Here is a 19,230-nt window from a genome sequence, read left to right on the forward strand (position 1 = left end):
CATCATTTATTTTGAAACTATAAATATGTTTTAACTTTTTTATAATCCAATATGTTTTAATCAAAATTTTATCTTAACTTAATTTTTTTAATTTAAATTATTCCATTTATAATATTATATTCTTTAAAATAATATATTTTAAAACCTTATCTATTAAAATATATACCACCTATCCATTTAAAATAAATAACAATAAAGTATATCCTACCTATTCATTTAAAATAAATTTCAATTTATTTAACATTATAAGATGTACCTAGTCATTTAAAATAAATTTCTATTTATTTAATATTATAACATCTTATAGGAATAATAAAATTAAATAACAAGTCAACTATTTATCTTTTTAATAATACTTTACTGATATTGATTAACTCAAATTAAGTGGAAATAATTACTTTTTAATGCACAAATAGACCAGTAAGATTTAGGCCAATGAAAATATGTGTGGGTTGGGAATAGATATTAACGGTCGGTTAATGAAAATGATTAGTATTATAAAATAATATAGTAACTGTCATTCTTACCAACCGATGTTCATAAATGACAACCTTAAATTAAAAGACCTTTTCGATGCAAACGCTCCTAGGGTTTGGAATATCCAAGAAAAAGCAACATTATTGTTTTATGACGCGTACGCGGTTTATTGGAGAATATAGCAATTTTCTGTCGTTTTTGCAGTGTTGGCAGCATCATTATTTTCAGTTATTATTATATTATTATAAAAACCCGTACCTCTCAGGCCTGCTCTTGCTAGACTATAAAGGAGAAGGGAGTACAAACCCTAGAATAAAAATCAAAACCTCGGTCTTAGGGTTTGCCCGTTTCTACTTATACATCAAATCTATTTCGCTCTTTCTCCATCCGCGAATATTTGTGGTGTGCCTTCGGCGCTATAAAATTTGCTCATTTTACTCATCCAGACGGTGGTGGTTGGAGCCTGGCTTCGATTTTATCGGCGGGTTCAGACATCTTTTCTTGGCTTCGAAATTCGAATCTGTGAGTGAATCTAACTTTGGCTGAACTGGTTCGCGCTGTTGAATTTTGCTTGTTCAATTTTGGAACTTAATTTCTATTATTACTGGTATATAGAAATCTATGCTTGTTTTGGATGCTTAAATGGCTATAGGAATCTCAAGAGATTTAGGGCACTGCTTAGCACATTATTCCAAGTCACAGCTCGGTTAGAGAGCCCGGGATTGAAGTTTAAGAGTCTCGATCCCGCGACCTGTGTGTCCGGCAGATGCATTAGCTAAATCCCACGAGCTTCTTATATATTTAATGCAGTAACCAGATAATTTTTATTTCTTTCCACGGATTAAGGCGTGCCGAGGGCGGATTTCAGGTCCGCGCTCAGATGGGTTTGGGTTCTTAAACAACAGCTAGGGATTTTTAAACATCAGCTAGGGTTTTTACATTCCCCCCTTCACAGCTCATTTTTAGGGGTTTTTGGGGGCATATTTTCATATTTTGTTTCACGATTCTACTGAGACGCCTACCACAAATTGAGGTGAGCAAGAAATTGAAAGCCGTCTCCCATTACAACTCCGTTACGAGTTTTACGGCTTCGCCAAATGTATATTATTAGCATTAACAGTATTTTTACGCTTTCTTCCATGCTTGCTTTAGAGTAGCATCTTACGAGTTATTCCTCGATCTCAGTTTAACGAAAGTAAATATAAATATAAATCATTTTATGTCCACTCAAATCCACCTGGCCCAGTCACGAATTCGTGTCAATTGGCCCATGTTGTTAGGACTGCCAGCTTAGATTTTGATATTTGACGTTAATATTTCTGTCAGTACTCCGTTATTTTGGCAACCTCATGAAACAGAAATATTTCTCATATTTATAGGGTTTGAACTTTGAATAACGTAAACGTAATCGGCGGAGGTTCGAATCGCGTACAGTTTTGCGTGATGCGTAATGGCGACGATGTCGTTATCGCTTCGCAGCGGCACCATGAACCATACAATCCAAAGGTGATAAATTTTCGTGAGCAATTTACGTGTTGAAATTATGCTATGCGTAGTTGATTAATCTTCTCTAACGAATAATATGAAAATTATTTTCTCAGGCACTGGATCCAGATGGATATGGGACGGGAAAAGGGTTAAGTGACGATGAGATTTCTAACTCAACGTGCCAGCATTTCAGTATTCGGTAAGTATATAAGTTTTATATCTTTACTGTCTTTTGATCGTCTGCAACTAAATACTGGTCAACGATGTTCGACAGTGTCACGTTCTTATGATCCAATAAACTTGCATTTCCCAAATATCTTACGCAAAATCCTTTAGATAGAAACATATAAATCAAAATATCTCGTTTGTTCTGGATATATTATTATTCATTCCATGTATGTGTTTTCCCACGATGTCTGGAATTGCGAATTTCATTCATTTCACTCATGACGACAATCACCATGTGATCACGGGGCTCTTAAAACATTTCCCAGCATATGAGCGATGTCTGGTATATGAGAATTGTCCTGGAAAATTCCAATACTTTCCTGTATAATAATTTTTATTCTTTAGTAAAGATGGTGATAGCCCAGTTAAAGATTCTCTGTGAGCTTCAGCAAATCTATTTAGTTACTTTTTATTGTACTGGTGCAGTGGTTATGTTGCGAAAATTTGTAAACTGGATAGAAACATGTGCTGGCCATTTCCTCAGCACTTGCTGGAAACCAGAATAAAGGAAGCAGGCAATCTGGCACTTCCCCCTTTAGAAATTCCTTGCTACAGATGGTGGAATTGTGTAAACTGTCTAGGGGATATTGGTGCTTCTGCTGAGAGACCAGTTGAGAAAGAGAATGTAAGGGACTCACCTACCTCCATGCTGGCCTGCCTATAACGGTAACTTTAGTCGTCGATATCTGATGTTGCTTACTTCCAATGTTGATATGCAGGAGAAACAAAAGGAAAATATGCTAGACCACACAGTGGGCCTCACAGTTGAGAATTCAGGAGACCCACTTGAGAATTCAGGTCATGTTGCAGGTTCTACTGCATATGAACTAACTGACAATGAGAAGAAAGATGATGACAGGATAGTCACAGATGGTATAACGAACAATGGAAGATTTCAATGTACTGTTTCAATGGAGATAGATAATGAGAAATCGGGAATCATAGATTCGGTGGAGAAAAGCACTGGAATCTCCTGCTGTTTGTCAAATTCCAGAAACTCTGAGGGAATTATCAATATGACTGAAACTTATGGTCATGTTCAAGGTCCGAAATTAGCATGTGCTGATATGGGGCAGCCAGTCATGGAAACAATAATGCCATCTATTTTAGTGAATAAAACAAAGGAGTTAAGCTCAAAAGAAAACAAATGTAAAGAACCTCAGATTGTTTGTCAGGCTTCTAATTCTTGGGATAAGTTTTCCAGGAACAAGAACGGTTTCAAGGAGATAAGCGAGAAAACGAAAGGAAAAGAAATGGAACAGGCCAGCTGTCCAGTATTAGGTCCCGAATTTTCTTTAGATGCAAAGAAGCTAAAAAATATGGGCAATATTTCTGTCAGCGTCACTTGTGCTGAAAATGTTGAAGCTAGTCTACAGGTTGTTGGTGAAGGAAAAAATGAGAAAACGATGTCCAAAGTAATAGAGTCATTGACACTTCAAACAATGGAATTTAGCCTCCAAAATAAGGGTGATTCTCATAGACACTCAGATGGCAGGAATGATGCATTGCATTTGAATGGCAGTGAGAGCTCATGTTCCAAAAAGCTGAAAGAGTGCAATGATCTTTCCACTAGCCAGGCATCACTGGAGAAAGAGAATATGCTGCTTCTGGAACAAACCAGGAAGCTGAAAGCTGGTGAATGGAGGAGTAAAAGGAGGCCACAGAAGAAGCGATCAATAGCAGATATCATTACTTCTAAGCCCTCCCGTCTAGAAAGTTGGAATGAAGAGAAAGAGGAGTCCAAGTGTGCTGATATAATGGAGGAAAACATGACCAGGAGAGATAACAATGAGCAGTCCCCACGTTCAGAAGAAGATCACATGGAAGCTTCCGCAGAAGCTGTCAAAACGTCGTCCAAACCAACGATTGAGGCTGCTGACGTATCTGAAGTCAACGTTGATGCAGAAATGGATATTGCTATGCTCAAGAAACGACGTGCAAAAAGGCTTACAGGAAGGAAGGGGCAACCCGGCATAGCAGTTCATTCCTTCGATGCTTGCTCAACGGTACGTTTTCAATTTTATATTTAAATAATTTTGATAATTATTTTGATAGTTTTTGTTTTTAACATTACGAGATTTAGATTTGAATTTTGAATCTTATAATTTACTGGTGATTGCCAGTTTGCCTGCTCCATAACCTTTTGATAAAAACTTTATATATAAAAATATATAAGTTGATAAAGGCAGTTGTATTATTTTTATATGACTTGATTTAAAAAACACAAATCTTATAATTTACTGGTGATGGCCAATTTGCCTGCTCCATAACCTTTTGATAATTTATTTTAAGAACAGATATAAAATAGCGTCAAAATTTGAATAGGAGTTCGAAATTTGTTTATATTTTTATTTGTCTCATTGTAATTAGATGTTGGGAAATTTATTTATATTATGTAATTATGGTTATATATTAAAATTGTTAACTTTTAAAATTTATTTTATATAAATTAATAAATATAGTATAAGTAATATTTATTTCATTATTTTAAATTGGAAAAGAAATAAGGTTCGTCAAATTTTAATAATTTTGGAAAATAGTTATATTACATTAGCAAATATGGGTCGTCAAATTTTAATAATTTTGGACAGTAGAAACATGTATTATATTTTTATTTAAGTTGTCTTTAAAAAGACAAATAACATTTTCTTTTAAGGAAAGAGTGATATTTTTGTTTCCTCTTTCTTAAACTTAAATGAAAGTTGAGAAATTTATTTATCTTTTTATTCGTCTAGTTATAATTATATTAAATTTAAAAAAAATATATTAAATATGGATATTATTTTATATATTTTTTTTTAATTTAAAATATATATTTTTAAATTTTTAAATTTTTTATAATATTTTATAATCAAATAAAAATGGAAAACGAAATATTTTATTATTTTTTGTCTTCATATATTTACATATAATTATAAATTAAATTGATTTTATATATTTAAAAAATTAAATATAAATTATAATTCAAATTTATCTTTTTAAATTTTAAATATATTTAATAATTATAAATTTTAAAGATATATATTTCTTAATTTTAAGTAAATTACTAAATAATATATATATACATATATATGTAAAGATATTTATTTAAAATACATAATTTGTATATATTAATTTATCAAAAAGAAATATTTTTATCATATAAATTATATATAGCTTATATTGTTTTATTTTTTTTAAATCATATTGAGTTTAGGTTGAGGGTAGCCTTAGTATTGAATGTTAAATAGAAAACGATCTACTCACTAAAAATGCTATCACCAAAATTATAACAAACTTAATGGAGATTAGAAGTCAGCAAAATTTTACAAAACTTAATCCAAATTAGAGGCTAGCAAATAGATCTGTTTCATGTTTGATGGCATGAAATAGTCTAAGTATTTTCTAAAACCCGTGAGCGTATGTGCGCAAAGCATTGGTTGGAAAAAAGTTGAGGCATTCAAGTAGTCTAAGTTCTATGACTATATATCGTCTAAGTCCAAAGCATGGGTTGGAAGAAAACTTCGAGTCATTCAAGTACTAGTCAAACCCCACTTGCCTAGTTCTGGATTTGGGTTAAGTTAAACTCGAGTTGACTTTCCAGTGACAAGTCAACAAAATTAAAGGGTAAAACTCGATTCTGGTTTTGAGTTTTAAAAAGTTGGAAAGGAAAACCATTTTAAAGAAGTGATATCTGGGTTACCAATATATGTGTTATTATCGTATAGATGGATGTGTATGTTTTTCAGTTGTGTAATGTTACAATGATTGAAAACAAGTATGCTGATTCTCCCGGGTTCAGAGAGATCAAACATAGATAGCTGATTTCATGTTTTATTTTTTTCTTGTTGTTTTCTCACAAATTTTGTATTCACCTTACAAGTTTATTGGGATTCATTTTCATCATGCAAGTCATATCTGGAATAAGTCAACTATAGTTAGTTTGAATTAACTAATGTCAATCTGGATTACCTGCATGTTTTAGACACAGTTATATTACATTTTCCTGTTAAAAAAAAATAAGACAGCTCCGTAACGAATTTAACACTTTTTTTTATTCAGAATTCCTTAACTTCAAGCTTATCTGAAGCCACCCATGCTTTTCAAATGCCTCAAGACACCTCACCTCTTGTGTCAGCAACACGGAACAAGGCACCTGAGGATAATTTCCTTCACCCGGAATGTGGCCAAAGCGGACAAAAGTTTTCTGAAATGGAAGATGAAATACCAATGGATATTGTCGAGCTAATGGCTAAAAATCAACATGAGCGAGGTCTATCAAACCTGAATCGTCTACACGAAAGCCATAAAACGCAGAAAGGCGTGGAAAAAATGAAAATGAACGAAACAGTTCTTAGGCATATCAATAATTGTGTAGAGGGAAGAGGCCGCCCCAAGAAGGACACTGCAAGTAGGGCACAGCCCAAAAAAACTGGCAAATCAAACCTGGAGACCTCTTTGAGAAATCACTGCCAAAGTGATATATTAATAGACTACGGCCAAATTGATGTTTGCCAGGCTGCAAGAGATATTTCGTTCATTTCAAATAAGGAAAGCATCATATCTGGCTCATCTAAAGTTGATCTGCCCATGTTGCAATCAACCCAGTGGTTCAATCCATGGGGGAAGTATTCTCCAGATTTTCTACCACCAATTTTGGATGAAACAATTACTGCATATAATCCGCCTTACCCTGTTGGTGGCACTAAATCACATGTTGCTGTTACTCATAGTAATCAGTATAGATCTCTATCTACAAATGGCTTGGCGCTAGATTCAATGCAGTTGGGGGAGTATGGATCACTATCTACAAACGGCATGGTGCTAGGTTCAATGCAGATGGGGAGAGCATCCAGTTATTGTGGTTATATTCAAATGCAAAATCTGTGCAGGGAAGGAACCTCTGCATTCTCAGACTTCACAGGTTCAGTGCTTCCAATTTCTCAAAATAAAGCCATGTCCTCACTTACTAATAATGGTTCCATATATCAAAATCTAACAAACGCTGGGAGTAAACGAATCTTGACCAGTGAAAGTGCAGATTTAGGAAATGCTGGAAAGACATTTTATGTTATATCGGAGAGTCTCAACGGAAATAGGATTCCAAATCTCTCGGGAAGAACAGATGGAGCTTCAGGACCTCTTTATTTCAACGGACAAAGTAACTCAGCTTTATTGCAGCACGTTAATGCCCAAGCAAGGCAACCATTTGGGAATAATTACTGTTTTCCGTCTGCACCCATGTTGAGGCCAATGGGGCAAAGTGTATCAGTTCTAGCAAAAAGTGGGAATGGAAAAAGCATGGTAACAGAGAATGGAGACAACAGAAATTTCTCCAGTTTATCTCAAGCCTCTTCCCAGAAACATGCTAGTTGGTTTCACTTAGCAACTTCTTCCTCCTCAGGAGTAATGGAGAGGAATCAAAAGGAAACATTTACTGGCAGTGAAAGAGTGTTTCCAGGTTCAGAACCCATTAAAGGTAGCATGCGTAGGAATGACAAAATCATGGGTTCAATTAAACCCGTACCTCCTGTTCCAAAGTTTTGGTCTTCTGTGCAGTATGTATCAACTGGTCACTCTGGAATTTCTACCTCTTATTTTCCAGTTCCTGGCAAAGCCAACGTTGCACATGAATCCTCTATTTTGAGGCCAAAGCCTCCCTTCGGAGATGCACTATTATCTGGAAAAAAACAGAAAGGATTACAAAATACGGATGGTTACAATGACAATCTACAAACATTCTCTACTGTTCCCCCTGGTTCTCAGAGTACAAAGCTAGTAAAAGGATCAAGTTCTACAAAAAGCTTAAGATCATACAGGCCAACAGCTAGGGTTATGCATTTTAAGAGAGACCACAAATCTGCTTTTGACATTTACATTGAGGATAGCCACCACTGTCTCCAATCCCCTTGGCTGTTGGGATCTAATCCCAAAAAAAACTTAACAAAGGAGGCAGAGAAATCAAAGGCACCGAACCTCAACGAAGTAAATGATAAATCATCTTTATGTAGAAAAAAGGCTTGCAATGTAGAAATATGCACACTGAATCAGAACCCAGCTGAAATCAATTCAGACGATGATGGGGATGTATATGGTTTTGGTTATCAGAATTTCGCTTCAGCTCATAGGACCATTGCACATAGTGAAATAAAGAGAAATATGGCAATTCCACAAGGGCAAAAGCGTCGGAGAACATTAAAGAAAAAGCACCTGCAAGAATTCCTCGGTCAGAATCATGGCTTTGTTGGTGATCGTGTGAAAAAAGGGTCAATCTGGAATCTTTGTAGCAGTAAGTGACTTCTGTTGAGAAATTGGTTGAAAATATTACCTAGTTTGATTTCCGAAATATGGCAGTTCTTATTGTGAACTAACCACAGTACATTAAGCTGTAGATAACTACAGCAGTCCCATTTTACTCTAACTTATGAAGATTGCTTCTCTATTGTTGTGTCCTAGATGCACATCATTAAGACCAACCGGACGCTTCTGCAAGCATGTAGCTATTGAGGCATGAGTTTTAGTTTGAATAGCACAGGCTTGTAGACCAGTTGGTTGTGTTTTTTCTAAAGTCAACGGATTCAGTTCGTGTTAATTGTACAAATATGCAAATATGCAGGGTATTTGTGAACTGAATTAACGGATTCAGTTCCTGTTAATGATACAAATATGTAAGTATGCAGGGTATTTGTGAACTGAATTAATTGCTATAGCAATCAAAAAATATGTCAAAGAAGCTAGAGTGGAGCTTTAAGGGTTTTGAAGAAACAAACTCATTAGACGTTGTTTCGTACATCATCTCATGCAAAGTTTCCAACTGACTTTCACTCTACACAATGATGTTGTCTTAACAAAAAGAGTAAACATGGCTGTATATCTTTCACATCGTCAAAGGTGTTTCTGTTCCCTTAAATGGTAAGCCCATTTCATTGGTTGTAAAGTGGCTTTTGCATGCATATTTGTTTCGAATATTTATAAAATATTTTTATTTCAACCATGTTTATATTTAATTAAATTGTAAAGTTGATTATTATTATGGGTTATTATTTATGTGACAACATCTCGTTTTGCAAAAATTCTGTTCTACTAAGTTGTAGATATATTTAGCTATTCACTTTACAATATTTCTGTTCTACTAAGTTATAGATATATTTAGCTACTCTTAGTATAATCTAAGAATTAATTGTTTTGTTGTAACAATATAAGCAAGAATTTTTGAAAAATTGATTTTCTATAAGTTTATTTTGTATGTCATTTGATTTTGTATAAACATTGGTTTAGATTTGTTTCACTATTATTTTCAGTTAATGCATAAGGTTGTTCTATGAATATAATTTCTAAAGTTAAAAGTTAAGGATAAATCATTTCTCATGAATATGAGCCATAGATTATTTTCAAAAGTCTAAATAAATGAGCAAAAGCATTTAGCTGAGTGGTAATATGATCATATGATCAAATTACATCTAGCATATCTTGAAGTTCAAGAGAACCTGCACAATGAACTTATTGAATGTCATTTAAATCCAAGCTAATTACCATTAACATAACTTATATAATGGTATTCAAAAGCAAGGTGAATTATGCTAATCTTGAAAGGGAGTCAAACTTAGATTTAAATTCAATTATGATTAATAAAAATTATTGAATGTTCATTATAGAAGATTCATCATGAAGAATTTTAGACAAATTATGTAGTAAACTTTTTATTATGGTTAAATTTAAGATATATAACATTAATCTAACTTACTGAATGATAATTAAGTTCATGGTACTTGTATCATGGGAAAAACAAAAAGAATTTTCTTTAATAAAAAAATTAATTGAGAAGAAATTGTAAATGTGTTAGAAAACCTGCATAGATGAATCTAGCTAGTAAAGGTTGAACACACAGCTTTGCAGAGCAAAAACACTAAAAGAAAATCAAAAGAACAAAAGAATGATTCATTAGAAAATAGGTTACAATGCTCATGATATAGCATTACTGGGTGAAGATCTCAAGGTAATGCATCATAGTGGTGATCAATGAGAAGACTCAACACCTACAATAAGTTCTGAAGAGAACTAGCCAGTTGCGGAGTGAAAGAAGGAGCAAATCAGGGAGTAAATCATGTAGAAGAACTAACTAGTTGCGGGGTTAAAGAAGGAGCAAATGAGGGAGCAAATCATGCAAAAGAACTAACCAGTTGTGAAGTTAAAGAAGGAGCAAATCAAGGAGTAAATCATGCAGAAGGAATCTTGCATGTAGTCACATGCTCTAATTAAGAGTCTACATGTAGGTGTGTAGTAGTTCCAACACCCCCCCTGAACACCACTATAGGGAAAAATAGAAAATGAGCCCTAGCAACTAAGGCCAAAGGTCACCCAAAATACAGTGCAACTTGTATTAAAATTGAGGAAAGAGGGAAAACCTCATGGGAAACCCCCCCCCCCCCCCCAAAATACAATGTAATCAAAAGAAAAGAGAAAGAAAAGACAGTTGCTAAGCAACTGTGTCCTTCATTCCAAGATGATCGTGCAGAGAGCGAAACTTCTGCTCAGTGAATGTCTTGGTGAAGATGTCTGCAGTCTGTTCTGCTGAAGGACAAAACTGCAAATCAATGACCCGATCATGTATTAAGTCTCTGATGTAGTGCATATGGATCTCTATGTGCTTCGTCCGCTGCCGTTATACTGGATCCCTGCAAAATTTGAGAGTGCTCTGGTTGTCACACTAGATGACAATTGGCTGGTGGAACTGGACACCCAATTCAGTGAGGAAGTGTTGTAGCCACAGAGCCTGAATGGTGATGTTGACTACTCCTCTGTACTCGGCCTCAGCTGAAGAGAGAGCAATAGCAGCCTGCTTCTTGCTCGACCAACATATAGGGTCAAATCCTACACTGAGTGAATATCCAGAGGTGGACTTGCGATCAATGTTGTCTCCCGCCGAATCAGAATCTGTGAAGCCAATGAGATTCAATGCAGTGTCTGCTGCATAGTGAATCCTGAAGGTGATGCTGCCCTGCACATATTGGAGGATGCGATTGGCAACATTCCAGTGTAGCTCATGTGGCTCCTGCATGTGTCTGGAAACTGCCCCTACTGCATATGAGAGATCTGGTCTGGAGTGGGTGAGGTACAATAAGCTCCCCATTAGCTGTCGATAGAGAGTGCTATCAACTAATGGAGTGTCACCTCCATCGTCAAGGTGGACCCCAGACAGAAAAGGAGTCGGTGTTGGCTTGCAGTCAGTCATGCGAAATCTCTCAAGGAGATCCCGTGCATACTTAGCCTGAGAGAGTTTGATGCCTGTGGCATCCTGGCTGATCTCAAGACCAAGAAAGAAGTGTAATGGACCCATGTCCGTCATCAAGAACCTATCATGCAAGGCCCTCTTGACTTTTGCAATGGCTGAAGCCAAGGTGCTAGTGATTAGGAGATCATCCACATACAAAACTAAGATAAGAAGAGAATCATGTGTCCTGAGCATGTAAGCATTCTGATCAGACTTACATCTTTCAAAGTTTTGTGATAAGAGAAAAGAATCCATATTCGCATACCAAGCTCTCGGGGCTTGCTTAAGGTCGTAGAGAGATTTCTCCAGTCTGCAGACCAAAGATGAATCCTGAATGAAACCATGTGGCTGCTCCATGTAGATCTCCTCAGATAGGTCTCTGTGAAGAAAGGCATTCTTCACATCCATTTGATGTACTTCCCACCCCTGGGCAGCCGCAATGGCAAGTGCAAGGTGTATGGAATCCATCTTTACTACTAGAGCAAAGGTCTCGTCATAATCAATGCCATGCACTTGTTGGAAGCCTTTGGCTACTAGCCTTGCTTTCCGTCTGGTGATTTGCCCATTTGCAGCACTCTTGGTCCTGTGGACCCATTTGCATCGGACAAGTTTCCTTTCTGAAGGAAGGAGGACCAGATCCCAGGTCTGGTTCTCGAGGAGGGAGTTATACTCCTCCTCCATGGCGGACTCCCAAGATGGATGCCCAGCAGCCTCAACATAAAACTGTGGATCAGAAGAATGAATCAAATGACAATGCCAGGATAGCGATGGTTTAGTGGCAGTGAGGGCAAGAGGAGGCTCAATAAACTCTGAGCTAGTCCTCTACAGATCAGAATTATCCCCCACAAGAACATTTCTAGCAGCTGGGTGGTCTTGTGCATATATCTCATGTAAGCTCCTTGTTCTCTGATTTATGACAGGGGAATATGATTCACTGCTGGAAGCCCGATCTGGGCTTGGATGTGGATCATCATATGCATGCACTAGATTTTTATCTGAAGACTCTGTCTCTACATCTGCATGCTCTACCTCGGCATCTGCATGCTCTGTATCTGCATCTGAGTGTACTGAGTCATCATCTCGGACATGAGGTAGATAAAAGGTGTTTGCATGCGGAAATTGAGGTGCATGCAAGAGACTTTCCTCAAATTTGACACTTCGCTCAATGATGAGCTTGTCCGTAGAGGAAATCAGGAGCCGGTATCCCTTCACACCATCAGGGTATCCAACAAAGATGCACTCAATGCTCTGTGGATCAAGAGCTTTTCTCTTTTCAGAGGGGATCCTGGCCCATGCTTGGGAGCCGAAAACACAGAAGTGGGTGACCTCTGGTTTAGTGCCGCTCCAAGCCTCAAAGGGGGTCTGATCCTTGACAGACCTATGAGGAGATCTGTTCTGGATGTAGTTAGCACAATTAAGTGCTTCAGCCCATAGCTTATGAGGCAGTGACTTAGCATGCAACATGCAGGAAGCCATCTCTTTAAGAGATCGGTTCTTTCTCTCAGCAACTTCGTTCTGCTACAGAGTGTATGGAACTGTGTACTACAATTGTATTCCGAACTAAAGGCAAAGGTTCTGAAGTGTTGTGTTAACATATTCCCCCCCATTGTCTGTACGGAGGACTTTGATCTTTCTTTCTTACTGTGTCTCAACTAGTGCTTTGAAATCTTCAAAGTGCACAAAAACTTCAGATTTGGCCCTGAGAAGATACACCTAAGTATACCATGAGAAATCATCAATAAATGTAAGAACATACCTTGATTTGTTGATGAAAGGATGAGGAAAAGGCCCCATGAGATCACTATGGATCAGATCTAGAGGAGAGGATGCTCTATGAGTCTTGCCGGTGTCAAACTTTTCTCTAGGATGTTTGCCAAGGACACACCCTTCACAAACTCCTTTGGAGAAACTGATATTTGGCAAGCCTTCCACCATCTCATTCTTGCTTAGTTGCTGCATATACCTGTAATTTAAGTGACCAAACCTCTCGTGCCAAAGCCTACTACTATCATCAGAATGTGTAAGCAATAAGGAGGATTCAGATTCAATAAATTCAGAAAATGTATACAGTCTAGCTCCATTGTTTACCTCACTGGTTGCAATTTTGGAGCTACTATGTAGGTCATATATGTTCACTGCATCTGGAGTGAATTCCACTCTCTTTCTGGTGCCGGAATGAATGATCTGATAAACTGAAAGCAGGTTTACCGAAAGTTTTGGAACATGAAGCACATCTTCAAAGCTTCCGTGTAAAAGTTCCACTCTACCTTTTCCAGTGACCTCAATAGGTGAGTCATCTCCCATGAGGATGGGAGGTCCTTTCCATACATCCAAAGAGGAATAGACTTCCTTTGCAGCAGCCATATGATGTGATGCACCAGAATCTATAATCCATGCATCAGGAGAAGAATTAATTGCAACTAAAGCATGAAAATTCTTACCTTTCCCGTGTGGCGGATCCTCAGTTTTCTTCTTGGCGCCCTGAGGGATGTGATCCCCAAGGTTGTGCTTCTGAAGGATTTCTGCCATTTGGTCAATTTGTTTCTTCATGCAAGAGGATTCTGGATGGAATCCTCTTTCACAGTAGGAGCATATGTTTCCTTTCTTCCCTTTCTTATTTCTTGAGCCGGAGGAGTCATTGAAGGGCTTGGTGTACCCTTCCTTCTTTGGATGGGAATGCACTTTTCTCTTGTCTTTTTGTTGCTGATTTTTCTGATTTGAATCAGATCTGTGATTTTTATTGTGGCTGCCATCATGCACAGCAAGCGCATGCGCTTTTGGAGGTTTGATTTTCCCCATGCCAATGAGTTTATCTTGCTCAAAAATGAGGGACTCCATAAATTCTTTGAGAGAAGGCATAGTGTAGGATTTACCTATTGCGAGCCTTACTAAATGAAATGTAGACACAGAGACGGAGTATTCCAGTCCGAGCTTTGACATAATAGAGAGAACGTGGCGACTCTCCTCCTTGGATTTGTCAATTCCACAACCCTTGAGTTGAAACAATAGATCATTATATTTGGTTAAGAAGTCTTGAATTTTGTCATAGTTTCGTGGATCCAATGACAGCAGCTCCACTTCGAGAAGATGTCCTTTCATCTCATCACGTTTCCCATAGAGTTCTTCAACCTTTTTCCAAATCTCATTGGGAGTATTGCAGGCAAATAGATGAAACTGCAACTCTGGAGAGATGCACATGCATATGGATCCGTGGGCCTCATCCATACGATTGAGGTACTTGGATTTCTCTATGGCTGAAGTGGGTTCCACTTCTGTAGCTATGGTAATCATGTACAACCCTTTATGATGAAGGTATTGAGCCATTTGGTCCTTCCATTCGTGATAGTTGTACGGTGTTAGGATCGATGCTTTGGGAAACTCCATTTTTCTGTCGATCTTCGATCTCCAAGCTGTAATACCTGCAAAATAAAGTACTGGTGCACCTTTTATCTAGCAACCTGTGGGCTCTGATACCATGTAAATGTGTTAGAAAACTTGCACAGATGAATCTAGCTAGTAAAGGTTGAACACACAGCTTTGCAGAGCAAAAACACTAAAAGAAAATCGAAAGAACAAAAGAATGATTCATTAGAAAATAGGTTATAATGCTCATGATATAGCATTACTGGGTGAAGATCCTAAGGTAATGCACCATAGTGGTGATCAATGAGAAGACTCAACACCTACAACAAGTTCCGAAGAGAACTAGCCAGTTGCGGAGTGAAAGAAGGAGCAAATTAGGGAGTAAATCATGCAGAAGAACTAACTAGTTGCGGAGTTAAAGAAGGAGCAAATCAGGGAGTAAATCATGCAGAAGAACTAACCAGTTGCGGAGTTAAAGAAGGAGCAAATCAAGGAGTAAATCATGCAGAAGGAATCTTGCATGTAGTCCCATGCTCTAACTAAGAGTCTGCATGTAGGTGTGTAGTAGTTCCAACAAAAGTTTGATTAAATCATGAAATAAAATTTTGATTATAGTCAAACTTACTTACGATCAAATAATGGCTAAGATTATAGGTTTTCTCTTTGGAGATTACAAGTTTAAATCTAAAGGATAAACAAAGTATGTACACCTTTATATACTAAGTAATAAATTTTTTGTGTAAATAGTGTCTCTTGTCCCATAAACTATAGGATCTCATATGTCAATTTATTTTTGTTTGCAGATTACTGTGGTGTGATTTTTGAATGGAGTTCGGATTTTCCACAGTGTTCATGTTTTGAAGTCGACGTTTCGAGTCTGCAACTAGACTCATCATCAGGACAAAATGTGAGGAGAAAAGAAGGAAATTTTTAGGTATAAATATGAAAACCCAGGATGTGAAGTCCAATGGCCGACTCTTTTCATTAATGATGATTTTATTTATTATAAGCTTTATGTTTTTTCATTATACATATTTTTAATAACTACCTTGTAATTTATTTTTAATTATTTTATTAATGTTACAATTTTAAATTTTGTCTTATTATGTCATTATGCCTAATAATTAAATTTTTCTTATTAATTATGGTTATGTTTATTGATATGTTATTCTTAATTGATTAGAATGTGATTTTATTATTATTGTTATGAAAGTTATTTATTATGTCTTCTTATAAATCATATGTTTTGTTATTAAAATCTCTTTTAGTAATTCTAAGATTATTTAGTATTATTCTTATTAGTATTTTAATATTTAATGCATTTTTTTTTTTTTTTTTTTTTTTTTTTTTGTTTATATTTATTATTTGTTATTGTTAATGTTTATTAATTTATCTATTATTAATCTATTATAATGGATGTTAGCTTAATGATAGTTACTAATCTATCTTATAGGTTATTTATTGAGATATTTAATAATGTTCTCTTATATATGTTAATTTGCTTTTATATTTGATGTGGTTAATGTAAGCTTCATCATTAATAATTTTAATGTTATTAATGCTTCTATTAATTGCTTATAATTAAATTTTGTTTATTAATTATGGTTAATGCTTGTTGATGTTTATGATGTTATTCTTAATTAATTAAAATGAGATTTTATTGTTATTGTTATTTAAGTTATTTATTATGTCTATTTATAAATAATTTATTTGTTATTAAAATCTCTTTTTGTAATTCTTAAGATTATTTAGTATTATTTTTATTAGTTTATAAATATTTAATGCTTTTTTTTTATTATATTTAATATTTGTTATTGTTAATGCTATTTTAATTCTATATTCTTATTTTGTTCCTTATTATCTATATCATTATTAATGATATTTATTATGGTATTAGCTATGGTTCCTTTATATATACTAATTGTTATCTATTATGATTGACATTTATTATGATGTTTATTAATGTTCTATTATATATATTTATTAATTTATCTATTATTTAATTGTTAACATGGATGCTTGATTATTGATAGTAGCTAATCTATATTATTATATATGTTAATTACTAAGATATCTAAAAAAGTTCTCTTAAACATGTTTGTTATATCTACTATAATTTATATTGCTTTTATATTTGCCTTTAATATTATGATGGCATGTTAGGAATTTCTGACATTGTTATTAAGATTATTAGCGGGGGTTAATACGGGGTTCCAATTTTTGCTAATTTCCATGCCACCATCCCTATTAAGGTTTCTAGGATGTTTAATGATTTCAATAGCTTCCCTAACTTTACGCTTGAAATGGTGTTCTACATTAGCAATGACTTTGGTGTCTTCTAAGCAAATATGATGATTAGTTTTACCTACATGCTCAGCTAGGGCTGAGGACTTGGTTCTTTCGTTACGAATGTCTGCACTATGCTCTTTGAGTCTAATCCTAACCGATCTACCAGTTTCTCCTATGTATTGATCCCCACGAGAACATTTGATGATATAAACTCCTTTTTGTTGAAGAAGCTCATGGTTATCCTTAACAGATCTCATTCTTTGCTTTATGGTAGACAGGGGTTTGAAAGCAGTTTTTATATTTTTCTTATTGAGGATTTTGGCTATTTTGTCAGTGACTCCTTGGATGTAAGGAAGGCAGGTATTGGAGGCTGGGTTGTCTTTAGATTTGTTTTTATTGTTATCAGTTTTTGCTTTTTGAATGGCTTTGTAAATGTTTTCATTGCTGTACCCTAGGTTGGCAAAGGTTTTTTTAAGGTAGGAAATTTCTTCATCTGTATGGTTTATATCAGAGATTCTATAGGCTCTAGTGAAGAGGGTTTGTAGTACCCCCATTTTTTGGGCGGGGTGGTGATGAGAGTCGGCATGCAGGTAGTTATCTGTATGGGCTTTCTTTCTAAAAACTTTGTGACCAATGGAACCATCCTTCTGTCTAATGAGGAGAATGTCTAAGAAAGGAATGCAATTATTTTCTTCAACTTCCATGGTGAATTTGATGTCTTCAGACAAGCTATTGAGGTGATCTAGGAACTTGCTTAGCTCTTCCTCGCCATGGGGCCAATTGACACTGGTGTCATCCACAAACCTAGCCCAGGATTTGGGTTTTAGTGGATATGAGTCTAGCGCCTTTTTCTCGAATTTTTCCATGAAAAGGTTTGCCACGATGGGTGAGAGAGGAGATCCCATGGCAACACCTGAAGTTTGTTCAAATATTTCACCCTGGAAGGAAAAGAAGGTTGAGCGGAGACAGATTTCGGCTAATTTAGCGGTCTGGGGATCTGTTACATCTTTAACTACCTGAATAGCATCATCTAGGGGAATTTTGGTGAAGAGCTGGACTACGTCAAAACTCACGATTTTGTCTCCTGGTTCTAGCTTGGTGTTTTTTATGTGGTTTACAAATTGATAGGAGTCTTTGATGTAAGAGCTAGTCTTACCTACAAGCGGGGACAGAATGCTGGCGACGTACTTGGCTAATTCATAAGTGGGGGACCCTATGGTGTTGACTATGGGTCTTAGGGGGACATCTTTTTTATGAATTTTAGGGGCTCCATAGATCCTAGGGGTGATTTCGCTGTTAGGTGTCAATTTCTTTTTTATTTTATCATCAAGGTTTGTTTCTTTAATGGCTTTCTTTACGAGGTTCGAGATGTGTCCAAATTAGATTATTATTTATGGTTACTATATGGAACTTCATTAAAAAAAAGTCAATTGAAAAGAAACTTAAGAAAATCATGTAATAAAATTTAACTATAATAGAATGAGAATCATAAACACTTTCACTTGAGCCTAATGTCCACATGTAATATAGGTAAGAACTAAAAATGAATATCATCCTTTTAATTTATTTATTCTTCATGGATCCTACTATGGATTCTAAATGTGGACAACTATGAATATCACTGTGGAAAATTTAAACTTTCTATCCAAAAAAAGGAGTCTAAAATCTACAAAGATCATCATATAATTTGGGCAACATGTTGCACAAATTAAGTAACTTCCATCAATTCTAGTAAGTTTTAATATTTACTTAGGGCATTAAATTTCAAATATGAATCCTTGAATCAACTTTATCTTAGTTATTTTTGAAAACATTAATGTCAAAATATCAATTGAAATTCTCAATATTAAATAAAATATAAACATTGTTCATATAAATATGTTGAAGATCTGTAATATGAAACTCTCCATCAACATTAAAATTCTTAAAAGCTACACTTTTTTATCTCTCTTGCATACCCTCTCTCCCCTTCATGGTAACTCTCTATGGTAATTCTTTGAAAATTCTAATAGGTTATGGACCCACACATCTTGTACCTATTGATTCATAAGAGTACATCGAGGCTAGTTATTGAATCTTATCTTGATATTGGAGGGGAGGTAGAGCTATCACAAGTAGCATTAGGACAAGTTCAT

At 35.6% G+C, this 19,230-nt stretch overlaps 1 protein-coding gene across 1 annotated transcript; it reads left to right on the forward strand.

The window, feature by feature from the left end:
• Nucleotides 1-771: 771 nt before the first annotated feature.
• On the forward strand, nt 772-8,847 carry LOC149258112 (uncharacterized). The gene is made up of 6 exons (XM_089414682.1): nt 772-999; nt 1,857-1,983; nt 2,079-2,164; nt 2,620-2,818; nt 2,913-4,199; nt 6,235-8,847. The coding sequence occupies exons 2-6, from the start codon at nt 1,921-1,923 to the stop codon at nt 8,467-8,469; spliced, it is 3,870 nt and encodes a 1,289-aa protein (XP_089270808.1). The 5' UTR covers nt 772-999; nt 1,857-1,920; the 3' UTR covers nt 8,470-8,847.
• Nucleotides 8,848-19,230: the final 10,383 nt, after the last annotated feature.

Source organism: Pinus tabuliformis, chromosome 6 (genome assembly GCF_031772625.1).
Source record: "Pinus tabuliformis cultivar Carrire ecotype Pingquan chromosome 6, CPIR1, whole genome shotgun sequence".
Taxonomy (NCBI): Eukaryota; Viridiplantae; Streptophyta; class Pinopsida; order Pinales; family Pinaceae; genus Pinus; species Pinus tabuliformis.

Bases quoted from the DNA above. Each gene is read 5' to 3' on its own strand.
- LOC149258112 (XM_089414682.1), top strand. From the start codon at position 1,921: ATGCGTAATGGCGACGATGTCGTTATCGCTTCGCAGCGGCACCATGAA. The intron at 2,819-2,912 runs GTAAGGGACTCA...GTTGATATGCAG, and splicing joins GACCAGTTGAGAAAGAGAAT to GAGAAACAAAAGGAAAATAT. The intron at 4,200-6,234 runs GTACGTTTTCAA...TTTTTTATTCAG, and splicing joins CCTTCGATGCTTGCTCAACG to AATTCCTTAACTTCAAGCTT.